This window comes from Rhinopithecus roxellana, chromosome 8 (genome assembly GCF_007565055.1).
Source record: "Rhinopithecus roxellana isolate Shanxi Qingling chromosome 8, ASM756505v1, whole genome shotgun sequence".
Lineage (NCBI taxonomy): Eukaryota > Metazoa > Chordata > Mammalia > Primates > Cercopithecidae > Rhinopithecus > Rhinopithecus roxellana.
In genome coordinates, this window is record NC_044556.1 from 25,003,213 (window position 1) to 25,024,001 (window position 20,789).

Here is a 20,789-nt window from a genome sequence, read left to right on the forward strand (position 1 = left end):
CAAGACCAGCCTGGCCAACATGGTGAAACCCCATCTCTACTGAAAATACAAAAATTAGCTGGGTGTGGTGGTGCACGCCTATATTCCCAGCTACATGGGAGGCTGTGGCATGAGAATCACCTAAACCTGGGAAGTGGAGGTTGTAGTCAACCAAGATCATGCCACTGCACTCCAGCCTGGCAATACAGCAAGACTGTGTCTCATTGATTAGATTAGATTAGATTAGATTAGATTAGATTAGATTGATAGATAGATAGATAGATAGATACTGTGAAACCCAGTGCTAGAGTGTTTATATTAATAAGTAAAGATAGGTAGAGTATCGGAACAAAAACAGCATGGGAAACTTAACAGTTTTGGGGAATTAATGAGTAATCAGGATTCAAAGCAAGTGTCAGATGAGTCAGGGGAAATGAGAAAAGTAGAAGTGGAAATTTTAGGGGTGCTATTAGAGAAATTCAGTGAGGAAGAAAGGGTTCACAGTTCCTTGTTGACTGATGGATGTGGTGATTTTAAAAATTACCCTTGATCTTGCCGACACCCATTTATGTAAAATTCGACACGCATTTATGTAAAAATTGCAGGTAAAAGCTAGTGGAGAACAAAGGTCAGTCAGCAGGAGAAAAGTGATGTACTGATAGAGGTGAAGATGCTGGCTTTAGAATTGAGGTAGAAATCTGGTTTTGAGTTTGGAAGAGAAGTATTCAAGTAGAAACCATTTTAAAATTTTATTTGCTTTGAATCTGTGAGTATATGAACATCTTCCCTAAGCAAGAGGCTTTAAAAGAGTTGAATAATATATGGAAAATGGTGTGCTTAAATATTTTTACATTCATATGCAATTAATAAAATTTATATGCATAAATAAAAGCATTACCTCATACCTTCTTAATTGAACATAAACATTTGAATTATTACTGGTTTTACACACCCAAACAAAAGTTCTGGGTTTACTGGAGGAATGGAAGGGAAAGATCTCTTTCATTCCCTCAGTAGACTTTTCCCATTCAGGATCATGGGAAGATGCTGAAGAACCATAGAACTGTAACACAGGCAGACCTAATGCTTCGTAAGTTGTGAACCACAGAATTTTGGGCCCTTTTTCGGTGTTGCTGGAGTGTTTTTATATTTGAAAATAGGCTTTGTTGTATTATTAAGGGAGTCCCCATTCCCACATTCTCATAGTATCATTTATTTAAAATGAAGACTTTTATAATATTTGGCACTAAGATATGAATACTTAGTAGTCACCCTCTGGAAGCTATTAACTAACTGAGGGAGTGTCAGGTGGTGTAAATGTTGATCGTTTACTACAGTAACTGGCTTGGTTCTTGGGAGAAAAGGACATATCTTTTAGGCAACCTGTATGTAATGTAAAGTTTGTATTTGAGTTCCTTCTATAGTGTAGTTGTTTAAGAGCACAGACTAGGAATCATACTCCCTGAGTTTAATCCTTTCTCTACTACCTCTTGTCTGTACCACTTAGTAACTATATCATCTTGGGCATTTAACTAATTGTTACCTGTAAATGGAGTTGATAGGTCGTGATGATAGCAATCTGAGAGTTATAAATTGCTTGGCATGTAGTTAATTAGCAGTGAATGTTAAATATTGATGCAAAATAAAATTACGTCTTTTCTGTATTTTTCCAAGAAGTCAAGATCTTTGTCTTATCCTTTGATTCTCAAAAGTTTCTTACCTTCTTTCTGTGTTATTCAGCTGTTGTACTTCTGCTCAACATCCACTGTCCAGAAAACATCCAATACAAATCCAAAATAAATTATTTAATATCCATAATAATAGGTTTAGGCAGGCTTTTGCCTTTTGGGAATTATTTTTGGAAAATCATTTGAAAGGGGAAACCTTTTTTCTCCTTATGGGTACAGCAATAGGTAGTATCTTTATTGGTGTTTTTTTTCCTTGTCTTTCTCCCAGAAGGAAAAGGACAGACCAAATTAGGAGAAACTGAAATTTACTTTTTTAAGTATCCTGATACCGTAACCTATAACACATGGGGCTTTAGGTTGGCTTGTGAAGTATTTGCTCTTGTTATTCAAACAAACTAATGAACGAGAACAGATTATCAAGTTTCAGTCTTCAGACTCCTTTGTCAAAAAAAGGTCTTAGTCCTGTATCAGAAGAATATGTGTTCCTTGTTGACTGATGGTGGTTGTTGTGTGTGCCAATTATATGTTTTAAAGTATATGCGCATTTTTTGGATTCTGTGCTTTAGCTTACATTTTCTGTTAACCGGCCTAGAGATGATTTTGTTAGATAAGATACTACAAAATGCAAAGTTCAGGCTCTTCCTTTTGACAAATTCAGGTGCCCTGTACACACACAAATCTTTGTCAGTAGTGAAAGGACATGAGATAGCTTCCTGTAGTTTTTTTTTTTTTTTTTTGAGACGTGGTCTCGCTCTGTCGCCCAGGCTGGAGTGAAGTGACGTGACCTCCGCTCACTGCAAGCTCTGCCTCCCAGATTCACGCCATTCTCCTGCCTCAGCCTCCCAAGCAGCTGGGACTACAAGTGCCCGCCACCACGCCCAGCTAAGTTTTTGTATTTTTTTTTTTTAGTAGAGACAGGGGTTTCACTGTGTTGGCCAGGATGGTGTCGATCACCTGACCTCGTGATCCCCCTCGGCCTCCCAAAGTGCTGGGATTACAGGCATGAGCCACCGCGCCCCAGCCAGCTTCCTGTAGTTTTTTCATATTTCTGGAGTGGTGAAGAGCTAGCCAGCCAAGATTTTCAGGGTAATATATTCAGAAGCCAGAGCTTACTCTTCTGTACAAAGACGACCTAAGGGAATTTTTAAATGCATTGGCTGGCCGTTCAAGTATATAAACCTAAGTGAAACTCCTACAGTAAAATATGACTTAAGTATAGCTTGAGTCTATATATTATCTCTTACCTTTTCTGGTCATCCAGTAAAATCATCACTACCATCATCTTCCAGTCCTAGACAAAGTCCCTTTTAAGCACATCACTGTTTTACCTTATAGCACATAACCATAGAAAGTATCTGGTTCAGGTACTGGTTAGTCCAGCTCCCCACTATAAGGTATCAGGAATCATAATCGTTTTGTTCACTCTGCTGTACCCTCAGAACGTAAAACGTTGCTAGACGCATACCTGAATACCCAGTAAATGTTTAAGGAATTAATGAGTGAATTAATTTTGAAGACACTTTGGAGACCAAGATAATCTTACAGTCTTATAGATATTATTGAACATACACAAACACATTATATTGTTTATAGGTTGTGTTGAATGTTTTGGGAAATACCATAAATTACCTAAAGGTTTATACAAAATGGAGTATACATGCATATTTCTGAATGTGTCAAGATCCTTCATTTTAGCTATAGTGTCAGAAATATCCTTGAGATCCTAAAAGATTGAGAACCATTGATTTGGCATAGTAGATTGCAAGTCCTTCAAACAACTCTATTTAAATATTACCTATTTTATAGACATTTTGAATAATGTTTTTATTTTTTGGTGAAGATTTCGAATGAAGGCCATTAACTAATTTGTTGATTGAATTATATTACTTTAAATCTCACGGTAATAGAATAAGATAATTAAGTTCATGAGTGATTTAGAGTATATTGATGTTAATAGTCACAAAATATTAGGTAGTTTAGATGGTAATAGTAATATATTAGAAGAAGCTCATTGTAAGTAAGCCATAATTGGATTGACTGCATTATCAGTTTTATAAACTTTACATTCTTTGGTCCCACATTCAAGTACGTTTTTCAAATCGAACAATTTATCATTTCTCAGGTAAAATTATAATCTTCCTAATTTTTGTCAACCTAGTTTTTTCACTTTTAAAAATATTCATATTAGTTCATTATAAGATGATTAAATTACAAGGTACAGTCATAAATCTTGGAGATAGTGATAGGGATACCCTCTGAGAAATGCATTGTTAGCTAATTTTGTCACTGCATAAATGTCATAGAGTACATTTACACAAACATGCTACCCATGTAGGCTATATGGTATATGTAGCCTTTTGCTCCTAGGCAACAAACTTGTACAGCATGTTACTGTTCTGAATACTGGAGGCAGTTGTAACACAGTAGTAAGTATTGATGTTTCTAAACAGAAAAGGTACAATAAAAATACGGTATTATAATCTTATGGGACCACCATTGTATATGCGGCCTGTCAATGACCAAAATGTAGTTATGTGGCACGTGACTGTGATTGTATTCTTTAGTCATTGGACAGTTTCTTTATGAGATTACATTTTAATGTTGTTATTAATAATTACTCTTTATAATACTGTTGAGAAACACATTAACAGCGATCTTAACTAATTGATAATTTCATTTAATAATAGGTGGATAGGATTTTATTCCTTTGAAAGCCTAGCATTTGAATTTTTAAGAATTATTTAAGTATTCTCAGGTATGTTTTTAAGTTCTTTTTGGAAATTTGTAGTTTTTTACATAAATAGGAAAATTCATACATTCTTTTATTGTTGATATATAAAGACTATTTTTTAATGTCTTTCAGCCAATGGTAATGATAGTAAAAAATTTAAAGGAGAAGATAAAATGGATGGTGCTCCTTCTCGTGTACTTCATATTCGAAAATTACCTGGGGAAGTAACAGAAACTGAAGTTATTGCTTTAGGCTTACCTTTTGGTAAGGTGACCAACATCCTTATGCTGAAAGGAAAAAATCAGGTACACTTCTTTTGGGATTTATGAAATGTTAAATCCCAAACTATCCAGCAGGTGTGAATTAATTGTAAAAGGGAGAAAATAGTAGGTTATGTTTCTTAAGGAACAGAAGTCGTATTCTCAGTTTTTCAAGTAGGTATCTGTGGGAAACTAATGCTAGGTAGCCAAATTGAATGAATCACTATAGTTTTTAAACTTTGCCTTTTGAATTCACTTTAGGGCTGTAATTGAGTAATTGTTATGAAATTGTGGAAAATACAAATGAAGTATTTCTTTTACTGTGGCTCTGTCTTGGATATCAGAAATCAGTAGGAGTACTAGTCGCATCTTTCCTTAGGCTTATTTTATGAGAATATGCAATTTTATTTAAAAATATTAAATGATGCCATTTAAAATAATTTATGAAATTTAACACTCCCTTTTATATACTTAAAGTTAATCTGACATTTAATTTGTAATGTTTTTCTTTGTCTCTGTATAATTATACTGCTTTTTAAATGACTTGGAAATCTTATATTCCCTAGGGTAGAAGTGGTAAAATTCTGATGCTAGAAAATATTTACATTTTCTCTCGCATTTGTTGTGGGAATAGATTTGTGGGTGTGAAAAATCATAGGTAGAAGGTAGAAGCAGCATGTACTCAGTTCTAACTTTCTTCTGAGGTTAGCTTTAACTGTATACCTAAACTTCAACAAGCGATTTCTAATTCTACTTATTAGAACATTTAAAAGTAACTTGAAAGATTATATTCTAGATAATTGATTAAAATCAGCTGAATAGATTGCTCAGATATTAATTTTATTTGAATTTAAAGTATTAAAAATTGTGCTACTTAAATTTTCAGGCATTTTTGGAACTAGCAACCGAGGAAGCAGCTATTACTATGGTTAATTACTATTCTGCCGTGACACCTCATCTTCGTAACCAACCGATATATATCCAGTACTCAAATCACAAAGAACTAAAGACAGATAATACATTAAACCAAGTAAGTATGTGTAGGTGCATAAATAAAATGGCCTAGAACATATTGTGAATCTCGTAAACATTAATAGGAAGGAAATGTTTACCTGTTCAGATGTTCCTTATAGGCATTTTCTTGTTATTTTTAAGGTATTTTCATGCAGAATGTTTCTGAGTATTAAATACTATGTCATTTTGAATTCCTTTAAACCCCTGATCAAATGTTCTTTTTCTTGTTGCAAGTTAAAATTTTTGTGGAGCTTATCAGGTAGGATTTGTTATTAGCATAAACTATTTATACGATTCTCCTCCTTAGAATTTAAGGTATGAAGTTCAGTGCCTTTGGTTATTTGACTTTTTTTATAGGTCTTAATTTCTTATGGAAAAAAAATTTTTGAAGATGTGTTAGTTTTCCTGGAAAAGAAATCTTAAGGATGAAGAATATATGAATGTATTGATGTTTTAAAAATGTAATGTAGAAGATATTATTTAAAATTAATATATTTAAAAATAGCATTAGAATGTTTTCTGACCTACATTATAAGACTGCTGTAATGATCTAAAACTTCAGCTGTTTTAATATAGTTTTAAAACTAATGATATCTTTCTCTGTCAGTAAAATACAGACTTTTTCTTAATAAAAATGTAATGGAAAACTATTCCTCATAGATTTTTGTCACTTTACAAAGTGACAAAATCGTTTAGTTTATGAAAAATAAGCTTGTAAAACTTTTTACCTAAAAGATAGGACTGAAATTTCAGCTGTTTTTTTAATTTGATGATGAATTTTTAATTTCTTTTGAAAAAGAATGTATGCTTCTAATAATTATCAAGAGGAAGAATACCAAAAGAAAATATCTGCTGTTCTTTCTTTTTACTTAGATTTTTTTTTTTTTTTTTTGCATTTTTAACTTATTTTTAACAAATAATTGTATATACTTAACGGTGTACAAGGTGGTGTTTTAATACATATATATTGTGGAATGATCAAATATGGCTAGTTAACATACTCATCATTTCCAATATTTACAATTTCTTTATGGTAAGAACATTTAAAATTCCTTTAGTATACAGTGGAATGTGGAAAAACTGTTTTTCCTCTGCTCGCACCACAACCATCAACACAGAAGGCTTCTGTGGCCAGAAATGTGGGGGAATTTTTTTTCCACATGGCAAGCAAGCAGTCAGGTCTGCAGTGTTCTCCAACTTAGCTCAGTTTCAACACTATCTGCCAGGAGATAGCATCAGATCCCACAGGTTGAGGGCTCAGTCCCACAAGATGTCCTCAGACACCAGCAAGTCAGGCCTCTGGAACTTCTGATTGACCAGCTTCAAGTTAGGGTTCCCACAGCCCCCTTTTTGGATTTGTTAATTTGCTAGAGCAGCACAGAGAACTCAAGGAAACATTTACTGAGATTTACTAGTTTATTGTATAGGATATTACCAAGGATAATAAGCCTCTAATCATGCTTTGGTCTTTCAGGTGACCAGTCCCTATCCTGAAGTGGGGCTGTCAGCCATCAGCCAACTCATTAGCATACAATAGTATGCATTACAGTAGTTGCCATGCTGTACAGTAGATCACCAGAACCATTCTTCCTGTCTAAAACTTTGTACTTTGACCATCATTTCCCCTTTCCCTGTTCATTCCTCCCTCCCCCAGCCTCTGGTGACTATCTTTCTACTCTCAACTAATGTGAGTTCAGCTTTTCTAGATTCCATATGTAAGTGAGATAATGTGGCGTTTGTCTTTCTTTCTGTGGCTTATTCACTTAGCACACACAGTGTCCTCTTAAAATAGCATTTAATGTCCCATTTCTGTTTCATTGTTATTTAAGTAATTTGTAAGCACATTCTCATTTTAAAAGATTAAACGAAAGGAACACGTAAAGAATAAAGCTGGGGACTGGGCTTGGTGGCTCACACCAGTAATCCCAGCACTTTGAGAGGCTGAGGCGGACGGATTACCTGAGGTCAGGAGTTCAAGACCCACCTGACCAACATGGCGAAACCCTGTCTCTACTAAAAATACAAAAAGGAAAGAAAAAAAATTTAGCTGGGCATGGTGCCAGATGTCTATAATCCCAGATACTCGGAGGCTGAGGCAGAGAGAGTTGCTTGAACCCAGGAGGTGGAGCTTGCAGTGATCCCACATGCACCACTGCACTCCGGCCTGGGTGACAGAGCGAGACTCTGCCAAAAAAAAGAACAAAGCTGGCGCCTACACATGGATGTGGAGGAGGGGGACTTAGGATGACCCTTGGAAGCCCCATTGAGAGGGGATATTTGAATAATGATCTTCAAAGTGGTTAGGGAATAAGCCACTTAACTTCAGACAGAAGGAATAATCAGTGCAAAGTTCTTCTGTTGGAAAAAATGCTTTTACAATTTTATTTTTCATTTTCTAAAGCCCTTCAATCTCCTTTGGTCATCTTTTTTTTGTAGTCGGTTATGTCTTGTGACAGCAGTACTTTGAGGATACTAATTACAGTATTTAAAAAATACATCACTATATGCTGAGTTATTTTTTCAGTGTTAGCATTTATGCTTATCTTGTTCTCACTCTCTTCATCCCCCGTTTGTTGTCTCTTCGTATTTCAGAATGGACAATTACATTTTGTTAAAGTTGTGTGCTTTCCTCTAGGATAAAGTAATGAAGAGTCTACTAAGCTGTTACTCCCATTCCCCCCACATACCAAAGAGCTCTTATTCTGGGTCACAAAACTCCCTTTAGAATTTCTGGTACCAGCAGGGCACTTTGGCTCGTGCCTATAATCCCAGCACTTTGAGAGACTGAGGTAAGTTCAGGGCAGCAGTGAACTGGTCACACCACTGCACTCCAGCCTCGGCAACAAAATGAGACCCAGTCTCTTAAAAAAAAAAGAAATAAAGAAAGAAATTCTGGTTCCTTTAAGAGAGAGTTTTTTTGTTGTTGTTTAATGGTGAGGGTACAAGTTGGTCAGAGGAGGGAGAAGAGAAATTTAGCTCTTTGTTAATGAACTAGACTTTCTGTTCTTCCGTTTTTCACCCACTCCCTCCTCCTGTGAACCTGCCAATTTCTAATTTGGTTCCTGTGACTGCTACCAGTATGACTCCTCTTTGCTGTGTGTTCACTGTGTCTCCAGTCTGTTTGGTTCCATTCATTTTCTGTGTTCCAGGAATTTGATAAAATTATTCTCAGCTAATGATGACCTTCCCTCCCTTCAGTGTTTATTTTACATTCATTCACTTCTAGGCATTTTAATAGGGTTTCATAATAGAAGACATACAAATGAGTATGCATTAACCATGAATTCTTCCACATCCCTTCATGAAATCACCAGGTCCTATTAGTTCACACTTTTTAATTATCTGCCTGGTTTTCTCCATCTTTCCTGCTACTTGTATTGCTCAAACACACTCATCTGTTGGCTATGTTACTACAATAGTTATCTTTATAAACTACTTTCTTTTTCTTTTGCCTCTTGGAATTTTTTCTCCCTAGTACAGCCAGTGCATATCTTTCTCAAATGCACGTATCTGAGTTACTCCCATGCAGTAGGTCCTGTTCATGCTCAGGGTAAAGGCCTTTTCTGAGATTACTACTCTTTGTCCTCTGTCTTATGACTATTTCCACCCTATTTGCTTATGCTTCGGTCCGAAAAGTAATGGTATATCCTGTAACCTGGCATGCTTTCTCCTGATGTTAGTTGTTTGCTGCCATTATGTCACTACTCTCATGCATGGAATATTGTGGGTTGGCCTGCCTTTTGCACCAACCTTCCTCCACCTCACACTTCACATGACCAGTGTTAAATGTCTTGAGGTCTCCCTTTAGCTATTACTTCCCCTAAAAGCTATCCCCTGATAAGCAAAGAGTAGATTGGGTTTGGATTGAGAGCCTTAACTCCAAATGAGATACTGCTATGCACATAACCAGAGTGGCTAAAATTAAAAGGATAGGTAATAAAATATTGGTGACGGCCAGTTTTGAAAACTTGAAATATCTGCTAAAGTTGAGCATATACTATTCTTTGACGTAAACTCAAAGTTTACTCCTAGGAGGAGTAAACTCGCTCCTAGTTAAACATACCTGAGAATATATACATATGTATGTTAAAAGATATGTCCAAGAAAATTCATGGAACACTGTATGTAGTAGCCCAACAAACTATAAATGATCCAAATGTTCAACAGCAGCAGAATATGTTGTGGTGTATTCATTTAGTGGAATATTGCTTTTTTTTTTTTTTTTTTTTTTTGAGATGGTGTTTCAAGCCTAGGCTGGAGTGCAATGGCGTGATCTCAGCTCACCGCAACCTCTGCCTCCCAGGTGCAAGTAATTCTCCTGCCTCAGCCTCCCGAGTAGCTGGGATTACAGGCATGCACCACCATGCCAGGCTAATTTTGTATTTTTAGTAAAGACGGGGTTTCTCTATGTTGGTCAGGCTGGTCTCGAACTCCTGACCTCAGGTGATCCACCCACCTCGGCCTCCCAGAGTGCTGGGATTACAGGCGTGAGCCACCACGCCCGGTCAGAATATTGTATGGTAATTAAAATGGACAAGCTACTGCTACCTGCAGAACATGGGTAGTGTACATCATAATTACTGAAAGAAGCCAAACCTAAGTAGAATATATCTGATATGATTCCATTTATGTAACATGGAGGAAGCATGAGTATGGCTTACAGAGTGTTGATAATATGTTGTTTTTTATCTGGGTAGTTATTTCACAGAGATGTCCAATTTGTGGTATTTTATGGAGCTTTATACTTAGGTTTTGTGTCCTTTTCTGTGTGTATGTAATATTTTGGTAAGAAGTTTTATTAAAATCTATGTTGGCAAGCCAACTCTGCTCCATTAATTATAAGAAAAAATATATGAAGTCTTTAAAAAAATGAAATCATAAAGAAATGTATGAAGTAATTTGTTACTGGTCTGGGAGAACATGATTGTTAAGCCATAAAAGGAAGATAGAGAACAGTGAGTAGTGTTAAATAAAAGTATGAATAGTATTGAACTAAAAAGTATGAATAGTATTGAATAAAATATGAATAGTATTGGGAAAAAAGTATGGAATAAGTATAATATATATATATATGTGCTTGTAGATGTAGCTAGTATCTCTGGAAGGATACCTAAGATAATACTGTGAGGGGTTGGTAGGGGAAAATAGAATGGATGACAGAGTTGAAGGGGAATTTTTAATCTTTTACACCACTCTTATACCATGATCATGGATTCCTATTTTAAAAAACACATTTTATTATTTGAAGCAGTAGATGTGTAGTGTTTTTCTAAGTTGTGGTAGTCTATGCTTGTTATTATAGATAAATACCGTAAGAACATGTTCACTAATGAAGATAATATTGCAATGAGCTACTTAAAATATTTAAATATATTTAAACATTTGAATAGCTACTGCTCCGTAAATCTAATTTTACCAATTTACAATTAGTTTTTCAATGATAGTATCAAGATGTCTACTAAAATAAATAATCTATCACATTTCAAAATGTTGGATTTTAATTACTAAGTCATTTTGGCTAATATATAAATTTATAGATAAAATTAAGTAGCATTTAAATGATTGTGTAGATATGTATCTGGACTCTCAAGCCGTGTGATCTGTGATTATATAATATTTTAGTAAAATGACTGTTCTTGTTTATTCTCCTAAGTATCTTAATTCTTTTGTATTCTCTTTCATTAACTGTTAATATAGATTTTTCAAACTGTAAAGCTATGTATAGGTATTTGTGGTATTTGTCATTGTTATACTTTAGAACTATTTGCCTTTGTTGTTTTTTGACCACAGATAAGGTAGAAAGAAATTATGTCCTTATCATAGACTCTGTCATAATAATAATAGGAAAGGGATAATAGTAATAAAGGTAATCTTTTGGAGCATTTAACGTAATATTTGATTGGCAGATTTCCTACAAATACTGTGTTTATTCAATTTTATGGTTATATTTTTTCACATTTTAAGATCTCAGAAATTTGATGTGTCCTGGAGTAGTCTATCTTCCATAGTTCAATTGGCAATATCTATTAGTCATACTTAAAACAATAGTGCATTTTATAATTGATGGTGTGTTTGATACCGTAAAATGTATGGGAAATATCGTTCATATAATATCTTGAAGTTTACCTGAGAATTTTTTGGTTTTGGACTGGAGTACACATCGGTTTCTTTTCTAAAAATTTTGGTGTCAGAAGTTAAGTGTAGTATGAAAAATGTGTTTATTTTCTGCACGTTCCTATTTTAACATTGTATTAGAAATAATAAGCTTTATGGGAGTTCTTTTGGATAATTCAGTAACCCCCTTGTTGAGATTTATAATGTAACTGTTTTATGGAGTGATTAATGTTAAAGTTTTATTGTTCTCTAAATTTCTGTTTAAAACATTTTCTGATGATACATGTGTCTGTAAAACTACATCTTGTTTTTTGAGAATAAATTATATATCATATCTTTACTTGTTCAACATTGATCCCAAAGCCTGGATAATTTTTTTGAATGAAATACTAGTCGAATATTTGATTTATTAAACAGGTAGTATCTGGCTCATGGCAGGTGCTTAAAAATGTTTGTTGAGTGGCCATTAAATGTTGTTTAATCTGTGTAAGTTCTAGGAACAAAGTGAACTAGTAGTGTAACAGGTAGCAAAGTATGTGACAATAATGGGTATGTTTCTAAACTACATAATATTAATTTCCAGCGTGCTCAAGCAGTTCTTCAAGCTGTGACAGCTGTCCAGACAGCAAATACTCCTCTTAGTGGCACCACAGTTAGCGAGAGTGCAGTGACTCCAGCCCAGAGTCCAGTACTTAGAATAATTATTGACAACATGTACTACCCTGTAACACTTGATGTTCTTCACCAAGTAAGTTTAATCTGCATAATTACCTATAAATTAGAGAAATAATAATATAGTAAATAAGTAACATTTTGTTTTTAATGTTTTAACAGATATTTTCTAAGTTTGGTGCTGTTTTGAAGATAATCACATTTACAAAAAACAACCAGTTTCAAGCTTTGCTCCAGTATGGTGATCCAGTAAATGCTCAACAAGCAAAACTAGTAAGTCTTTCTTTTGAGATAGTGATTTTTTTAAATTGAAATGTATATGTAAAAAATATATATATATACTTAATGATATCTTGCAGCATAGATAGTAGAAATTAATAGCATTAAAATAATATTAAGAAACCTTAATATTTGTCATAAAAAAGAAATACTTATTTTCAGGAAAATCATAGTTGTAGTTAACCATAATGTAGGCTTCTATTATTTTACTTTTTTTTTTTTAAATTTAAGGACAGAAGTTTCTATTCTTAAGAAAAAAGCTGGACTATGTTGTGGATGTGCACCTGCATAAGATTTGAAGTGGCTTTTAGTGGGAATTTCAAAGTAATTAATTTTCAAGAGAGTTTGGCTGAAATACTCAGATGTGGCTCAGATGCTATGATAGGCTCTCAGTTTATTTAAAATTATATATTATCTTTAATGTCTTTGTTTTTAAAGGTTTTATGAATAGGTTTCTAGTCACTTTTTATTTATATCATTTATCTTTTTTGTCATTGTTATATATGGAAGATGTGAGGTCATTGAGAAATGTAAAATTTCCCATCAAGGCTGCCACTGAAAACTGCATACCACATCTTTGCTTCCAAGTACCTTAATCTTCTGTTTGTATATCTGAAATCTACTTTTGCTCTGTCTCTAACTTTTTGTGCCGTAGTATCTCATTATTATTACTATTCCATTATTAAGCCATTAAAAATTCATTATTAAGCCATTATTACGAAACCATTTAATAAGCTTACATTTGTCTTAACTGGTTTTCTTTCTTTCGTTCGTTCTTTTACTTTCAGATTAATTATTGTCTCTAATACTTAAATGCTTCCTCCAGATCAAGATTACTTCTGTGGAGCCCAGACCATTTTTTATAATGGTTTCATTGCATTTGCATCCTCACAACCTCATTTCTGGAGCAAAATTAGTTGTAGGTAGCAGAAAGGCTAAACAAGTAATAATAGCAAAATTGTGATAGTTTACCAAATGCTATAATCTCATTTTTTCTGACCACTACTCTATGTTGTCAGCAAAACAGGGGTTTCCCCTTTGTTACAAGAGGATGCTAAGATTTAAAGGTGAATTACTTATAATGAACACTGCCTATAAGGTAGACGTTTTTTCAGTCTCAGGCTTTCTTTCAGTATGCTGCTCCTCACTGGTTCTCAGGTATAATCTAATCTTATTTTGCTTTCCTCTTCAGGCATAGATTGACAATTAGAATTCTTTTTTTTTCCCAAAAAATGATTATCGTCCTTTCACATGCCCTGGCTACCAAAATCAATGTGGTATGAGGTTTTATGAATAGGAGACAACCTAGAAATCATGGTTTCTGTGACATTTTTTCACAACTTCAAACATTTAAATATAGTCTGCATTTTTCTTGGTGTGGAATATTTTCCTTGCTCTTCTGACTCCAAAGAAAAGTATTTGTTAGAGGACCAATTAAATAAAATTTGATTGGGGATTATACCATATTTGAGCTATAATTCTTATGGGGAAAATAGTTTATATGTGTATCTTGTCTGAAGTAGTACATGGTTACATTTAATCTCATAAAAGTACTTCAATTATGTCAGCTGTTTGCAATTTTCGTTTAATCTTCTGTGAACAGATACTAAGCATCCAACTATAATATTGATGTTTGTGCACAGGTATGCGCTCAGGTCGTCTTGACAAAGATTTAAAGTTATAATTCTAAGACAGTAGATAATTGTTTTATTAAGTACTTATTCTGGTATCAGAACTCACACTTCACTTATTAGAGAAAGAAAAGGAAATTTGTTTCCTAAACTTGCTTTACCCCATTACCTTGTAATCTAGACCCTTTGGTAAAATTTACATTTTGGTAACTACAGTAATGTTCATTTTACATGCCTGCATCTGGGCTCTACTAGAGAATATCACATAATAACATAATCTGACAATTGGTACCAGTTTAAATCCATCAGCATCAACTACAAAGAAGCCCCCTACTCTAGTTTAAAAATCTCCTCACATTTCTTCAGTCAACAGTTTTTCTGTTTTTCACAATGCATCTATCAGATAGAAATTTTCCCTTCTACCATATCTCTCCTCACTCTCACTTGCTTGAAGAAGAAAATCACATGGAAGCTTCCAGTTTTTCTTACAAAATCTGCTAATACTGACACTTGTCTTTCTCTTCTAATAAAAGGCATAGATGTTTAGTTATCTAAGACCCATAAACACCAAAGCCTATCGTCTTTTGCCGCTCAAGAGACTGAACTATCCGTCATCCCCTCTTTCTCATTTGTTTCTCTCTATATTGGCCACTTTTCACCAGTTTCAAGTATTCTCAGCCTCTTTAATTTTAAATGAATTTACCTTCAACTTTCAATCCATCCATCTATAACTCTACATACTTTCTATCACCCTGCCTCCCCTCTCCCTTTTCACTCATGACTTCTTAAGTAGGCTATCCTTGTTGTTTGTTATCTTCTCATTTCTCTACTATAATTTGGTTTTAGCACTGTTGACCCAAATTACTCTTCCCCAGTGTCACCATTGATTATTAGAGTAGCTAAATGCTAGTGGTATGATTCAGTCCTTGTCTTACTTAATATCTAGATAATATTTGACACTGTGCACCATTATCTTAAAATTCTCTTTCTTCCTGGTCTCTGATACTTCTCACCTAGATTTATCCTACCCCTCTGTTTCTTCCTTGTCATGTCACTCCCCTTCTACCTGGGAGGCCTCACCTGCTCTCATAGCTCCGTTAAACCTCTGTGATTCAGACAGTGTTCACATCACATTTTCTAGCTCAGACCTTTCCTAAGAGACCCACACTAAGAACCTGGCAGTCTAATGATTATCTTCAAACTTAATATGTTCAATCCAGCTCCTGTTTTTGGTGTCTGCTGTTAGTAAAGTGCAAGATACCAACTTCAGTCTCATTAACAAGCCAGAAAACATGGTATTTTTCCCCTTCCTTCCAGCCTGTCATTAGATATTATTGATTATACCTCCTAAATTTTTGTTGAATCTGGCCTTTTTTCTCCAACTCTTTTGCTGCCACTGCAGTCTAAGCCAGTGGTATTCAAGATGCTGGTCTCTCAAGGTAGTTAGTGTATGTCAAACTGAAATCAGCATACTTCTAGCAAACAGTATGCTTAATGTTGATATTGACATAAATTTTGACACAGACTTACATTCATGCAGAGTAGCCTGGGCTGCTGGACCATGAATCATAATTTGAGTAGCATTGATGTAGTAATAGTTCTCTTTCATATCTCTACTTCCTTGGCCTTCTGACTGAACTCACCATTTTGACATCTTCCCCTGCCTCCATTATTTTTCCACAGAGTACTAAGAATGATATCGTCCTCAAGTCATATTGCTTCTAATCACAATACCCTTTAGTGACTTTTTTGTACTTGTGATGAAGTCCACAGTTCTTATCATGGATCATGGCTTATAAAACTCTAAATCAGTCCTCAGCTTGCCTCTCCAATCTCCTCTCATGCCTTTTTAGCTGTATTGTACTTCTTTAAATAGCTTGCATACACTGTATTTTCTCTAATGTCTTGATCTTACAGATTGCTGTTCCATTTGCTAATACTATTTTTTTCTCTTCATCTCTTTATGCCCAACTTCTGCTTCTCTTTGTCTTTCAAGTATCAGTTTAGAAGCCTCTTTCTGAGAGAAGTCTTCCGTAACATTTCAACTAGATTAGATCCCTTCCTTTCTTAGTTCTCAGTACCACACGTACAATTTTTAATTTGTTAAATGTGTATATTTTCTGTTGGACTGTAAGTTCTGAGTACCATGTCTGCTTTGTTCTCTGCCATATTAAGCATTGACATTTAGGGCGAAAATCAGAAGTCATAGTAACAATCTTAATTATCTATAAAAAGTATTTTATGCGATCCTCATATTTATTAAAGAAAACACCTTAATACCTTTTAGAAAATCTTGTTTATTTATTGGAAAGTAGTGTATTAGGCAAAGATGTGCCTTCTTGGCATTCTAATTCAGCTTTTGTAATGTTGAGGAATATAATTACTTGATGCATAAAAATACCAGTCTTTTTAACAGTATAATAAGACAGCTAATGTAATCTCCTTTTCACCTGGGATTTAAAAATTGTTTTATGTAGTCCTTACATTATAACACACGTGAGTAGGAAATGGTTCTTTTTGTTTTTGTTATTAGAAACAGCTTTTCAGAAACATTATGTCTTTATTAGGAGTATCTAGTTGACACTGGACAGTGATACTGTGTCTTCTGGAAGTCCTGTTTATATGATCATTTTATTTTAACGTATAAGTGGGTTGTTTCTTATTATTTATTTCTTCCAGGAGATTTCATTTCATCACTAACTAATAATAAAAATAAATATGAGGTAAAAGGTTTGTGAAAGTAAGATTATGTCATTCATTTCCTTCTCACAGAGGACACATTGCTTTATGCAGATTCTTTGAGAGACCTAATGGAATTGTCCTTTCCTAATATCTTGGGCAAAGATTCTGCTTGACATCTGCTTAATTTACAATCTGTATATTTTACATTCATATTAATGGAGAATTTATGATGAAATCAGTGGTTTTAGGATGCTTTAGGAAAATCCTGCATAATCTACCAGGGTGGGGTCGATAGTGGTAAATAATTAGTCTGAAATATTACATTAGTATTATAAGCTTAATTTTGTGTTGTTGATTTTGATAATTTTTCATGACTTGCCAAAAATTAAAAAGTAGATAAAGAATTTGGAAGTTATGGTTTCTCTCACTGTGTGCTAAATCTGATCCCCAACAAGCTCTTCAAAAAAGTAAGTTATAAATAGTAAACATTCTGAAAAATGGAAATAGTTTTATTGTGGCTTTTCATGTTTCTAGTCCATATACAATGTTTCATTGTGCTGCTATAATTATGCTTTCTGTGCCTAATATCTTTCCTGTGTTTTGATTTCCATGTTTTAGCCATAAACTTCAAATTTACATGAAAATTTTTTTTCTGATTGTTTTTGCTTACTGTCTAAACTTTCACCGTGAGTAGGCACATTTGGAAGGTCTTTCTGCAAATTGTCTTGAGCTTTTACTGTCAGAAATCTTTACTCCAACAAGATCACCGCATTCCTGATTGCTGAACCACAGGACTGGTTTGTGTGCTACTGCTGTTTCTTGGGATTTTGCAAATACATGAGCTTGAAGTGAGCTTGCATATGTTTTTAAAATTTGATTTTACTCCCTTTCTTATTTGTGGTCACCTACTTTAGTCAACTATTTAAAATACCTGGATTTTTGTTCTCATGCATCCTCAGCTCCTGTTTCTTTCCTCTTTTGCTAACAGATGATTAATTTACATCTTGTTTGCTTATTTCTCTAGCTCTTGTACCTTAGGTATACTTGTGTAGTTTCCACCTACATAAAGTTTTTGTTTTTGTTTTAATGTTCAAAGGGAAAATTTCAAAGGTTCCTGGAGGGCTTTCTCACAATGGGCATATTAATTGTTAGATAATTTGGCAATCGCCCTCAGTATTGCTGGGAAAGAATTCACCTCCTAAAAAACATAGTGTGGGTTTAGTAATTTTGTATCAGCACTTTTAGCATTAACCTAGATACTGTGACTCAAAGCCAGATCTTTTCTCATAAGGTATCATTTTCTCTTTGACAACATTGAAGTAGTCACCTAAGAGTGAATTTTGCTACTCATCTTTTGATACTTATCTGTTGTGTAGAAATGTCAATTCTATTACTTATCTTACATTTTCCCTATAGGAATGCTACATTAGTAAATGAATACCTATCTTCAGTGCTTTGTTTGCCTTTACACCAGGGTGTTGAATTAATAGTTATGTTATTCTGGCTGATAAAGTTGATACATGGCTTCCACTTTTATGTGATGATAGGTACCTTGCCTAACCCAATGTAATTCAAATCCTGATGTGTATGAAGTCCCTTTGAGTTTTTAGCAGTGCTGTATTGAAGTGAATGAACCTGTGTTGAATTATTTTCTAGGTTAGTTTTTAGCTAGGTAAATTAGTCACGTAAAAAATTCGTGTATTAAGAGAAAAGATTTTATATTCCCAGAGGTGAGAATATTTGAATTAAAAGCTTTATATACTTAAGCTAACTGTAGAGGTTTACTTTTTCCATAACGCGACATGTTTATTCTTTTAATGAAAAGTTAACAGTATGTTCACCTATTCTCTAGTTTGTTTCCAGCTTATATCCAGCTGAACTAGAAATGGTGATTATATAGGAGCAGAAAAAATACAAGATAATCATAGCAGTAACATAGTCCTTTATCTTGTATTTTCACATATGTGATCTTTAGTTTACTCCTCATAATAACCCTGTGAGGAACCATGACAGCCATTGTCATCATTCCTGTTTTCCCACTTAAAAAACTGAGATTCAGAGAGGTTAAACAACTTGCTTAAGATGACCTAAAAGACTCTAGGCTTTTAATTAATCCTAGACCTGGCACTTGTCAGTTTCAGAACTTTTCTGGAATGACATTGGATTTACTAATTTCATCAAGATAATCTGATTGGGGGTAAACATTTCAGGTTAAGGAAAATAGTGTTTTCTTTTTTGCCTCATTTTATGGGAATTGCTATTATGTGTTAGGATAATTTGGTTTGAAGCAACTTTGTACAATGTGGCATCAAATAGCAGTTACCTTATAAAACTGTACTGAATCATCTAAGTACTGCCATCCAGCAATACATATATGTGTAATAAAATTAACCTTATTGAGCAGAGTAGTGTGGTACTACTTTGCAGGACTTCCTGTTTGTGACACTTACTAGTTTTTTTATTAAATTAACCTATTTGCAATTTTTTACAATTAAAAGTATTAGCATGGATGCTTAGCTGATTGTATTTTAGGTTGAAGTAGCATTTTCTATTTAAGGAAGATAATATTTCGGGGAAACTAATACATGGACAGCTGGAACAGCAAAATTTGATGTATGAAATTGGAATCCTTTTCCTGGTAGCTTTTAAATTCGAGTTTTTGTTGTTGAGTTTTATTAAAATTATACTTTCACTAATTTTTATTTTTTGTTTAAGATTGCTGATGTACTTTATTCACTTTTACAGGCCCTAGATGGTCAGAATATTTATAATGCCTGCTGTACCCTAAGGATTGATTTTTCCAAACTTGTGAATTTGAACGTAAAGTACAACAATGATAAAAGTAGGGATTATACTCGGCCTGATCTTCCATCTGGGGATGGACAACCTGCACTGGATCCAGCTATTGCTGCAGCATTTGCCAAGGAGACATCTCTCTTAGGTATGATTTTTATTGTCTTAACCACTTTTCTCCCATTTTGCCAAATGGAAAAGTACCAGTAAGTATAATGAATCCCTCCATTTTGGGCCTTACCAAATTGTGTTAGGTTTCATGAGTTTTCTTTTTCTCAAGTGAAGGCATATGAATACTGTTAAGAACAATCCAAAGTGTTCTCCGTAACTCTAAGTAAAATTATGCGTAACTCTAAGTAAAATTATGTTAGTTTTATTCCTTTTAATACCTTCAGCTTCTCTTCCATGCCACTCTCCCAGAACAAAAGAAGAAAAGCTCTAATGAAGAAATACTGTTGAATTCTTAATGCCGTAGTTACGCTTTAAACTTGATGTCACTATGCCCAAGTCTAGGCCTGAAGTTCTTGTGTGTGTTTTTCAGTGCTGATCTGATTGTTTTAATTTAGCATTGCGTGGAAACAGTGAAATATTAAGAGACAAAACATACATAATGGGTGGAGGCATATGGGATTTTTTTTGAAGCATATTGTAGCGGCCTTTTAAAAAAACAGTTTAAACTAGAAGAAATTTTCTGTAAAATTAATTTTGCTATTTCTTTGCATTTTGTCTTAATCATTTATATTTTACTTTGTACCACAATGGACTTGAGCCTCCTAAAAAAATACAGTGCAAGCATATGCAACTTATAGTTGATAGAGTGAAATCAAGATGAAGAAAAAAATACAGGAAAATCTTATTTTGTAAGTAAAGTATGCAAAGTGATTTTTTATAAGATGGAATTTTAGAGTCTCCTTTTATTTGATGTATTTCTTGATTTCTAGTATTT

General features: G+C 34.1%; 1 protein-coding gene across 5 annotated transcripts in view; it reads left to right on the top strand.

The window, feature by feature from the left end:
- The window catches only part of PTBP2 (polypyrimidine tract binding protein 2), a 92,827-nt gene that overhangs the window by 42,245 nt on the left and 29,793 nt on the right, over positions 1-20,789 (top strand). For all 5 annotated transcript variants that reach the window (XM_030936272.1, XM_030936274.1, XM_030936271.1 and 2 more), the window contains exons 4-8: positions 4,531-4,703; positions 5,545-5,688; positions 12,370-12,534; positions 12,621-12,731; positions 19,796-19,991. In XM_030936272.1, the coding sequence (XP_030792132.1) occupies positions 4,531-4,703; positions 5,545-5,688; positions 12,370-12,534; positions 12,621-12,731; positions 19,796-19,991 (789 nt within the window). The remainder of the gene's footprint in view (positions 1-4,530; positions 4,704-5,544; positions 5,689-12,369; positions 12,535-12,620; positions 12,732-19,795; positions 19,992-20,789) is intronic.